The 11,409-nt window shown below is 45.2% G+C and overlaps 1 protein-coding gene across 3 annotated transcripts in view; it reads right to left on the reverse strand.

Annotated features, from left to right (window-relative positions):
- The window catches only part of Pappa2 (pappalysin 2), a 221,801-nt gene extending 215,135 nt beyond the window's left edge, over positions 1 to 6,666 (reverse strand). Inside the window, exons 1-2 of one of the 3 annotated variants that reach the window (XM_070034409.1) lie at positions 6,443 to 6,666; positions 2,838 to 4,802 (exon numbers count right to left, since the gene is read on the reverse strand). In XM_070034409.1, coding sequence (XP_069890510.1) covers positions 2,838 to 3,744 — 907 coding nt within the window. In that variant the 5' untranslated portion in view covers positions 3,745 to 4,802; positions 6,443 to 6,666. Of the gene's footprint in view, positions 1 to 2,837; positions 4,889 to 5,021; positions 5,108 to 6,442 lie in introns of those variants that run through there. The other 2 variants (XM_070034410.1, XM_070034411.1) reach the window with 2 other exon arrangements.
- Positions 6,667 to 11,409: the final 4,743 nt, after the last annotated feature.

Genomic DNA, 11,409 nt, shown 5'->3' on the forward strand with positions numbered 1-11,409 from the left:
GAGATGAAGAATGAGAGCTTCTGGAAGGGTGTGGGAGTGAAGTCTTGGAGCAGCACCTTGCTCTGCCATGAGTAGAGTAGCAGAACTGTTCCACTTAAAATATGTAACTCCCAGGGTCTGGATTCTCCATTGTCATACTGGATCCGTGAAAAACAAGTGGTGAGTGCCCAAGGGCTGGTAGCAGGGTGAGAGTAAAGATGGGCTGTCAGTGGGTCTGAATAAATTACTACAGTTGGGATACCTTATCCTTTGGCAACCTTGTAGCCCCAGCATGGGGTCTATGGACTCTAAATGTCATCAACTAAGACAATGAGTAGGCAAAAGATAGTTAAATTCTCTGAAGCTCTCTTACTGGAATCTCAAAGAATGGAGATCTTGTTTTGCAGCCCCTTTCTCTCACAGATTTTTACCCTGAACCCTTCCTAAATGCTTCCCGGTGTGTGTGCAAACTGGAGAAAATTACAGAGGGAAAGGTGAGGAAGTTAGGCCTGGGTGGTCTCTTCCCTAGATGTTCCTAGAGTTCGGACATCCCTAAAGGGGAAATCCCAGAGCATCATAGGGGCCACTTGGATTTAAAAACTAAAAGAAGAAAAGAAAGAAATCCCAGCAGATAGACTATCTGCAAAAGAGTCCCTGCCTAATTGAAAAGGGTTTCCAGATTTCATATGCGTGCTTAGGAGAAGGATGTGAACGTGTGCTCTTGCTGTGTGGGGACCGTTCATTGTGATGGGCAGCTGGGAGAGGCAGGCAGGCAGGTGCATGGGGTGAGAGTAAGTGATGCCGAAAAGAACTGGAATTACATCATGGCCCTATTCTTCTCTGGGCAGAGCATGCTATAGAAGAATGGGGGGGGGGGCTGCAAAATAGGACCCAGGCACCAATGGTCCTGAATCTCTTTCTTAGATCTGAGCTTTAAAAATACAAAGCCTCCAGGTACCACTGTTGGTTCACACCAGTGAGGCTGAGGTCTGAGGATCACAGTTCAAAAATCTGCCTAGGCAGCGAAGTCTTTGAGACTCTTATCTCCAATTAAGACGTGAAGTTGTGGCTCAAGTGGTAGAGCACTAGCCTTGAGCAAAATGCTAAGGGACAGTGCCTGGGCCCTGAGTTCTAATACTGGTACCAAAAACACAGCAGCAGCAGCAACAACAGAAGCAAAAAGGCAAAACCTCTCACATATAACCCTAGTCAATCTTTCTCTAATTCCTAGAATCTGTTCTAGGTACGTATTGTTGCTTCTGCAAGAGGAGAGGTCAGCAGAGTAGTGGATGTGTGTCTAGACAGCAAGCATCCAGCTTCCCTGGCAGATGGGTACTAGGAAGCAAGTTTAAGCAGAAAGAAGATGTCATCTGGGAAAAAACTGTGAAGCTGCCAACTCCGAACAGAAAATCATCTCATTAATTCTTCCATTTGGCCCCAGAATAAGGATTTCCTTCGATTCTTTCTCTGCCTCGACCTCACTTCCAGCCCAGCCCCTTTTCTCTCCCCTTCCCTTCTCCCCCTCCCACCTAAAAATAAAATAGAGCAAAACCACAAGACTCAAGAGTGTTCAGTGTCTGGGAATCCCAGCTTCCAAAGAAGAAATCACAGCCAAAGAAGGGGAGACAGAGTGTCCGGAAGGGATGTTCCAGCAACACCCCAGTGGAATAGGCTCCTTCCTTCCTGATTTCTGTCCTTCCTCTGAAAGTTATCTGAAGGCATCCAGTAATCTGACAAGTGTTTAATTGGAAGACTTGTCAAGCAACCCAGGGGCCTTAGAGTTCTGCCAAACTTGCCTCTAACATATCTCTCATTGTCTCAATTTCCTCATCAATGTAATGGCCCCAGCAAACATCACAGCATACTGAGGCTAATCCCAACTAATAAGATGAAGTGGTTCTACTTGCCTTGTGTACAGTTCTGATATAAGGGATGCAAAGGGATGCATAGACATTCAATGGAAAATATGAATTCCAATCCCTCCTCCCTTGTTTGAAATCAACCTCCTCCAGAAGGCAAAAAGAAACAGGTACTCCTGATCACACTTTTTTCTTTGCCCTTCTGGGTGACTTTCCATAGAAGGAAAGCTGAAGGGAGAAGGAGAAATAAATACAGATAAGATGCTCAGGTAAGGACCACTGATTAACAGCACGGAGTTCTCTACCAGGATTCATCTTAAGTGTCTCTTACAACAGCTAGGGCTAGAAGCCAGAAAACTGACTTTCGAGTGCCTCTTTTCCAGTAGACCCACTGGCCATATGATGGTTGGGACAAAGTGAAGGTGATCTAGAAAGTGGAACAGGTGTTGCCTTACTACCTAGTTCCAGAGATGCTCAGAGAACAAGCAACCGGTCAAAACTGACATCCTGTGGCCTCCCTGCCTGCACCAGCCCAGGCATGATTCACTGCCTAGGTCTTCAGACTCTGATCTAGTTCAAAACTGCCTGGATGTCCCATCATACTAGACCATGAGAAAGAGCCTGAAATCCCTTCCCCTTGGAAGACAAAAACCCTCAGAGCTCTTTCCCTTTAAATAAGATAAGAAAGCTGAGCTGGAGGTCTCCCACGAATGAGGAACCTACAGAACAACATGATAGGGATATGTAGACCGAATGTTGGTATTGTTCATGAGTCATTATCTTCCCTAAAATGGTGCCTAGGATACTGATGTGTGAATAAATAAAGCCCTTCTCCCCCTCCCCCTGCCCCCTTCCTCCTCCCTGGATTGCCAGCTCTCTCCCCTTCCCCTCCTGGCTCCCAATGTCTAACCCAAGCAGACCTGGAGCCAGTACCCCCGACATACACCTCACTCCAGCCCCCCAGCCCCACCCCATCCCGGCCCAGAAGTTGGTGATTACCTGCGATGATGGCTGGGTTGCTCTGACCTCCCTCGGGCCTCACCCACACTTCCACAGTGAACGCCTCCCGAGGACTCTCAGCCAGGACTTCTGGTTGCAGTAGCAGCCGCTCCCGCCTCCCAGAGAAGTACAAGACAGGCAGCCCTCCTTGGGGGTTAGAGGTGTCCTCTTCCCTGCCGGGGCTCCTGCCACTGTTCAGGGGATGGTTTCGAACCCCATACCTAAAGAGGTGCTTAGGCCACAGGTGGAAGCGTGGAGGAGCTACGTGGGGTTCTTCGGGTCCCTGCTCTACTTGCCTCTTGGTGACTTGGTGAGGCTGTGGGGACATGGGGGAGTCCTGCTTTTGCGTCTCTGCTTGGGCTTCCTCCAGGGGTGTAAAGGTGGTGGTGGGAAGGGAGGCAGCTGAGGCCGAGCCTACCCCTGTCTCAAGCTCACCTAGAGTCACCTGGAATCCTCTGTTGTCCAGATGAGTGCCATCATCTGTCAGCAGCTCCGCTTGTCCAATGGGACCTTCTTGTACCCACAGGTCAGCAGGCTGCTCAGCCTCGCTCCTGGCTCTTGCTGGTCTGTCAGTCGGGTCTTGGGGAGCAGGGCTGCCAGCCGGCCCCGGGGTCACTGGTGTACTGTATTCTTCCTGATGGGTTTTCTGTTCCCTGGCTGGGTAGGGCCTCAGATGATTTCCATGTCTTCTGGGATAGACCCCAAAGGGGTGATGCTGAGGAGCAAATCTGGGTCTTTGAGATGTAGTCCCCAACCAACAACGTTCTCCTTCCAACTGCACCTGCTTCGGGCTTGACCTGGGAGCCAAGGGTTTCTTGGGTGTCCTATCCAGCTCAGAGCTGCCAGTGCTGAACACCCACCCAGCCAGGATCACCAGGCTGATTCTCAGGATCTTGAAATACATCATACTTCCCTTAATTCTTCCCACTGAGCCAGAAATCAAGTTCTGGGTACCACACCACAATGACGAGAAGAGGAAGAGACAGCTAGGAATGGATTTGCAGTCACCAGGGAAACTGTTTAGTTCACCAACTAAACTTCTTCAGGGAGCCCCCAGAAGAGAGCCTCTCCTGGCTACCTGTGCAGGAAAACGCTGCCAGAACCTTCTCTGCCCACTGTGTGCTGGCTCAGCCCTTGCCTTCTACCTCTCTGTATTTTAGTCCTTAAAGAATAGAGTTAATTGATCTTAGTTCCTTTGAATTTCCTCCCAAAGACCTCAGGTTTCTTTCTTTCTTTCTTTCTTTCTTTCTTTCTTTCTTTCTTTCTTTCTTTCTTTCTTTCTTTCTTTCTTTCTTTCTTTCTTCTCTTCTTCTCCTTCTTCTTCTTCTTCTTCTTCTTCTTCTTCTTCTTCTTCTTCTTCTTCTTCTTCTTCTTCTTCTTCTTCTTCTTCTTCTTCCTCCTTCCTTCCTTCCTTCCTTACAGAAGGAAGCTTATGATTACAAGCCAAATTCTCTCAAATACACACTCACAAGCACACAACACTGTGCTACCTGAAGTCATTCAAAAATGATCTTATTCTCTAATTCGCCTTTCTTTCTTTTCCTTCCTTCCCTGGGAGATTCCTTCTCTTCCTGTCACTCTTAAACCAAAAGTATGCTCAGCTGGAATCAAATTGCTAGAAAAAACTTTTCTACAGAGACAGACGATTGGACACTTACTATCTAAAAAGGCAAAAAAAAAAAAAAATCTAGGGGCACAAACATCCAAGCTGGTACTTAACTTTCACTCTCCCGAAGTCCCCAGCCAGCGCTTCATCCAGCTCCCAATTGCCAGTGCAGGTTAGAATGTTCCCCTCAGCTTGGTGCCTGGGGTTGTTGATTGCTGAAGGTTTTTTGAATCCCCTTCCAACTTGTTGGTATGTTGGAAGTCTCTGTAAAGTTCTCCTCTGGGTTGCCTGTCTGCTGTTCCCTTGACCAAATGAGGCTGAGAGCCCTTGAATTCACCTCCTGGGAGCCTCGTGGGTCCCTGCAAAGATGAAAACAGAGCAAAAAGACCACATAGTTCAAGGGATCTGTCCCAGCAGTCTCCCCTGCTCCCCTTCTCCCTCTCTCTCCCTGTCTCTCTGCCTGTAATTATCTTCCTGTCTGTCTCATTTAAAGACAATGATGATGTCAAAGCTAATAAGTTTGGTGCTTCACTCCACCTACTCCCTGTCCCCTCCTCCCTTCCTGAAAACCTCCCCACCTCACTGAAGCGAAGGGGACAGAGGATGCTCTTGGTTTGCCCAGTAAACATCTCAAGCTTTCTCTTCCAGCAGCCGCAGCCTACACAATCAATAACAAACAATCAATACTGTTTTGGAGCACTCTTTTTCTGTGGTCTCTCTCTCTCTCTCTCTCTCTCTCTCTCTCTCTCTCTCTCTCTCTCTCTCTCTCTCTCTCTCTCTCTCTCTCTCTCTCTCTCTCTCTCACACACACACACACACACACATACATTCCTGTTTAATAAGCCTATACTAGCTCTTCAGGAACCATTTGTAAATTTTTTGCTTTGTTTTGTCTTGTTACCATTAGGTATTGTTTCTGATTTCAATCATTTCAGATTTAAAAGAACAAGAATCCAGATTCACTTCCTATTGGACATAAAGAGGAAAAAAGAAATCAATTAGCCTACTGTGAAGAGCAGTAAATGGAAATGCCAGGCATTCATAGGACAGAGATCTTGTTTTTTCTAAGAAGTTTCTCAATCTGAAGTTAGTAAAAGTCACCATATGCTGAATGAGCAAATAAACAATTGAGATGTTCAAAATAAGTCATTTACAAAACTGAACATGGAAAGTCAAGCAAGTATATTCCCTAATTGACTTGTAATGAATGGTTAGAATAAGGAACTGATACTGTGACAGTAACCACTGTGCTGTTTGATCAGGTGCTAGCTGCTAGTTTTCTAAAAGCGTCCCTATCCCTTACATGCATGTGTGTGTACACAAATGCACACACACGTGCACGTGCACACACACACAACACATATACAGCATGCTTCAGAATTCTCAACACAAGCATATTTGACCCCAGGTGGGGAAAACAGGTAGAGAAATCTACTGGATTCTTCTTTCAAGTAGTAAGAAAAATTATTTCCACTTTTAAGATCAGGGCTTGTATTGCTGCCCATCTACAACATGCTGTGCACATACTTTGGGGCCAGATCACACTGTCTCCCCTGCTTTAGATCTTCTCATTATCTTCTAAACTTCACTTCCACAACCAGTGACTGACTTATCTGCTTTAAAAATTCTATACCCTATGCCCTCTGTCCCCAACATGCTGTTTCTCCACGTAGCATCTTCTGGAGCCTCAAGGCCAGTCCCCAAAGAAACACGTGGATATTACTAAGCAGCTAGCCTTCGGCCCTTGAATGTCCATTTCTTGTGTCATTGCCTTAGATCTCCTCACTTTTCTGACTCAATTCTTTTATGAATAAAATTTGAGGCTGAGAGTTGGGGGAGGTGTCATATAGAGAAAACCAGCAAAGCAGAGGAAGGAAGAAGAGAGGGAGAAGGAAGGGGAGAGCCTTATTTAGGAACGGGAAGACAGGTAAGAAAAGGAGAAATCCATTTCCTCCTCCCCACATGCCATCCCAAGGACCCTCAGAAAAAGGATTCCTACCATTCATTTCAGGAAGGAGGGAATACACAGCAAGAAAGAAGGATTCCGCCTGCTTTTCTCCCCCTTTTACTGTGTAAGTGATCTTGAATCCCCTATAGATCTCTCCTGGCTCCCAGCTGCTAGTAATCCATTCATAAGGTTTCAAGAGGCAACACAAAACTCAAGCTTCCAGTTTAGTTTCTCTCTCTCCCCTTCATTCCTCTGCTCACCACTCTCCTTCAGCTCTTGGCAGCCCAAAGTTTAAAAAAAAATGTTGAACCATTTCTGTGTTTTCCTCCTGTTGTAACTTTGGCTGTGACATCATAACCCTGCCCACCAACACCCCACCTCTCCCCTTTCCATCCCCCCCCCTCATCAGCCCCATGCCCCCAAACACTCCCCCACCCACAGGCAAGAAGGACTCCTGTCAGTTCCAATGTGTGAAAACACAAAGCTCCTGGAAGGTGCCCCTCCCCTCCCCTCGGTTGCCCCTCCTGCCTCCCCCTCCCTGTCTTACCCACTGCTCAGCCCGGGCTCTCCAGGCTTTTAACAATGATCCCATCTGTTTGACGTGTGCGGAAAGGTGGGCTGGATTCAAATAATCTGTCAAGTGAATCAGATCAAAAACACAGCATTCCCCCCTCCTCAATTCCATCACACACACACACCACACACACACACACCCCAAACCCCAGCAAAAGTGTGAGAGAAGTCAGACTTACACAGCACCCACACTCCATGCCAGGGAGAAAGACACCAAACATGACAAGGGAAGCCCAAATTTATACATATATAAATTCTGTTGCTTATTTGTTTATGACAAACACCCACACCCCAAAGTCCTCAACCTCTCTCCCTCAAACCCTGCCACTCCGCAAGTGCACAGATTTGAAAGCTGGTAGAATCTGTTTTGAAATCTCCAACGAGAGGGTTTTTCCCCCTTTTTTTTTTCACTCCAAAGCACTATCTGTGGCGATCAGACTCAAGCAGGGTTGCCAGCAAATGCAGGAGGCCCCTTCTAGGGTACAGGCTTTCAAACCAGCGAAGCTAGAGGGAATGAATTTAAGGACACACAGCAGGAGCTGACTGGATTCATTTTATTTTGACGGGGGTAGATGGGGGAGGAATATCATTTCTGAAATGCCCCAGGAATAAAAGGAGAGAATATGGATTTCTTAAACAGTTTTGCAAGAGGAGCAGTGTCTTGTTTTGCAGGTAAATCTATAAGGCAAGAAATTGGAGCTTACAGACAAACAAGGACCTGGACAGAGAGAAGGGGGGAGGGAGAGGGAAGAGAGGAAAGAAAGGAAAAAGGCTAGGGGATAGAGGGATGGGAATGTGGAGAGAGGGAAGGCTAGGGAGGGCTGCGAAGGATAAAGGGGAAAGGGAAGGGAAGGAAGAGGGAGGAGAAAAGAAAGAAAGGGGAAAAGGGACAGGAGGGAGGCGAGGAGGAGGGGGAGCAGTAGGGGAAAGAACTGAAATGGTAGGAGGCAGGAAGACTAGAGAAAGTCTGGGAGGACAGAGAGGACTAAAAGAGAGAAGTAAGGAAGAGAAGAGGGAGGCATGGAACAGAGAAAGAGGTAGAGAGGCACGTAAACTATGGAGACCAGGAAGGCATTCAGACCCATGATGGGTAAACACTGAGCCATTACAGAGGCTGGTGAAGGGAGATACTGTAAAATGGGGCAGAGAAAACAAAGGTCACAAGGTAGAGAGATTGCCTCTTAGCGATGGGACACACTTTTAAAAACATAGATGGGAAGGCTGTCACGTTGGTTGTCTCCTAAAGGAAGACTTTCTTCCCTCCCCCTCTTCGGCTCCCCCATCATCTCCTCTGACATCCACCTCCATCTTTCTTTCAATTTTGTGTTTTCTTGATGTCTTCCCCAAGAGAATGCCTGAGGGGAAAAAAAAATCCAGCTACCCACCCATCTACCCTCCCACCCTTAAAAGCCCTTTTATTTGTTCTGTCCACAAAGATCCTCTTATCCAGTTTGGGCTGTTTGTGATCATTTGAGCTTTATTTCAAGAAGGTCTTTCTTATATGTCCTGCCATTGAGGGGGTGGTCCGTTAGCATTAGCATTTCCAGTCACTATTTGGAGGCATTAAACCAGGGCAAGAGCTGGTCAGTGTGTATTCATCTGCAGGATAAAGCATTAACAGAGGAAAAGAGAGTGAGCGGGCCCCTTAAGATGGTCACTGAAGGCTGGGAAGGTGGCTCAGTGGTAGAGTGCTTGCCTTGCATGCCTGAGGCCCTGGGTTTGATTCCTCAGCACCACATAAGCAGAAAAAGCCAGAAGTGGTGCTGTGGCTCAAGTGGTAGAGCGCTAGCCTTGAGCTGAAGAGCTGAGGGACAGTGCCTAGGCCCAGAGTTCAGGCCCCATGACCAACTAAAATAAAAAAAAAAAAAAGGTCACTGATCCTCTTTGATGTTCTAGTTCCAAAATCTGATCCCTTGAGGGGAAAAGCTCTGCTGGGAGCCAGCCAAGGAGCATAGTAATGAAAGCCTCCTAGAACACAACCAAATGCAATATCTATATATAGGAGCCGGATCTGTTTTTGCTACTTGCAGTCTAAAATGACACCTGGAAACAAACATTTCAGCAATATGTTTATTGGAATCTTATTCAACTAGTGCTGGAAAGAGTGAGCTTCTCTGAAGAATTTTACTCGAAGGCTTAGACGAGTGGTTTTCTGCACATACACACACACACCCTTGCCCTGTTCTCCAAACTGGGTGTCAGCGGCCCTGTCATTCATGGGGTGGATATGTTGGGAATTTCCTTCAAGAGAACATACAACAGTCCTGTCTTCTCGAGGTGAGGCAAAGTCACACCATCAATGGGAGTACCACTTAATGACATCCTGGTCTTCAGGCCTTTTTTCTCTTCAAGTACTCTGACTCTACCTGCCTTTTTAGTCTGCCAGGCACATGTCATTGGATGGGAAAACAGCCCCTCCCAGGCTCCCGATCCAGGTAAAAATGCCCAGGAAATTCAGGTTGGTCATGTGTGATCTGTAGCTCAAAAATCACATAGCGATCAGATGGAAATGCAAATCTGGATCTTGCTCGCCTCCCTGGCTCATACTGAGCCAAAAGAAGCCCTATCTTCTTGTCAAATGCTTTGGTGCTCCGTATGTTAGATGAGCTTCTTTTTCTTTTCAAACTACAATTACTAGGACAGATTATTCATGATGGCAGTGATTTTATTTGGTGCTCTGCCTTCATCCAAATAGATGAAAACATTTCAAAGACAGGTTAGGATTCGTAACACCTGAGGGACATGGTATGACAGAAGCATTATGCCAGCAATCTCTATCCCCTGGTGGCAGTCCTTACTGAGTAAGTGTTTCCTGTAAGATTTTTGAGTCTTGGAACCAGCTTGTAGAGTCTGTTAGCTGGAGAAGGATTTGACAGTAATGCTAGATGGTGCCTTGCTGAACAGACAACAAAGGCAAAAAGGATTGCCTTTGCACCTGGAATCAGTTCATAGGGCAATTTCACAACAGGAACAAGAAAACTGTGTACATACTGTTTCAGCTTTTACCTAAGGGACTGTCATGTGCATTCTTTCTTCCTAAGCACGTTGGCATAAATGCAAAGCTAAGTATCATGACCATTTTACAGATAAGGACAGCGATGGTGGAAAGGTTAAACAACTTACCGGCAAACCTGAAGCCAGTAGAAAACAGCCAGCGCAAACTTTCAATGCATTATGCTACGTGAAAGAAGCTAAACTCAAGAGGCTACATCTCAGAGGGTTCCATTTCTATGACTCTCTGGAAGGTCAGATTAAGGGGACAAAATTCATTACTGGGAGGTTTTGGAGTTACAGGACCATTTTTTTAAAATCCAAATTATAGTGATGATGCATGACTGTGCAAAATGGTCAAAATTCTAAGCATTCTATACTAGAATATTGGAACATAGAGTATTAGTATTAGAATAGTTAAATAGGAGCAGTTTTTAAATGTTCGTATTACTTAAATTTTAAAATTTGGTTATTTCCCAAAGATAGTAATAATATTAATAATAAAATGACAATAATAATAATAATAATAAAATCTATCCATTGCAATATTTCAGGCACTGTTCTGGTCACTTTATATGGACTGATTGATTCAGTCCTCACAATATTTCTATGAGGTGAATATTTCTATTATCCTCATTTTTAAATGAAGACTAGTAGCAGCTAACATTAATTGAACACTACATGCTCAATGTAGCATCATTGTAAATCTACAAAGTGATGTATGTATAAAATTTGATCCAACAGCTAACCTATGACATAACTCCACTATCATCTTTATTTTTGGACGGGAAAGCCAGACATAAAGAGTTCAAACAAATGAACTCATCCACCCAGAAGAGAATTGACTCCAGAGACCTCAGTCACCATTTCACTGCCTTGACCTGAAGGACATAAAGGCACACAGGTTATAACTTTATTCTGAGCATGACAAAACCAAACTTGTCCTGATGACACTATCCCAGTGCTTTTGCTAGACTAGTAGAATGGTCTTTTCCTTCAGCCTCCCCTGGGTGAAGGTCTATGGTCTGTAGGAAATGTGGCCCCAGACAAAAGGAGTGGTCAAGGGTAAACTTCACTTCTTGTCAGAGATAAGGAACTTTCCAGAGACCCTCTACTCTGGCCCTCCAAATCCATCATGTCCCCATTGACATCTAAGGTACAAATAATTAACCAACTATATAAATTAAAAAATCCTAATCATTCCATCAACTCCTTAACTCCAACAGAGTGAAGTCATACAAGATAAATAAATGTTACATTGTTTAGTTAACTAATACTGACCTTTTATGCTAACAACAGCTATTAGTTACTGGCCCATGAATTATCATTAAATATATACTTTATTTTTAACTTATTTAAAACAGAATATGACTATCTGAAATGTACCCTGCCTTTCCTTCTAACTCATTTCAGTATTAGTATTTACCAGGTTCTTTTATAGCAACACTCAGTAC

The sequence above is a fragment of the Dipodomys merriami genome, unplaced genomic scaffold, assembly GCF_024711535.1.
Source record: "Dipodomys merriami isolate MVZ:Mamm:240054 unplaced genomic scaffold, mDipMer1.0.p SCAF_24, whole genome shotgun sequence".
NCBI classification, from domain to species: Eukaryota; Metazoa; Chordata; class Mammalia; order Rodentia; family Heteromyidae; genus Dipodomys; species Dipodomys merriami.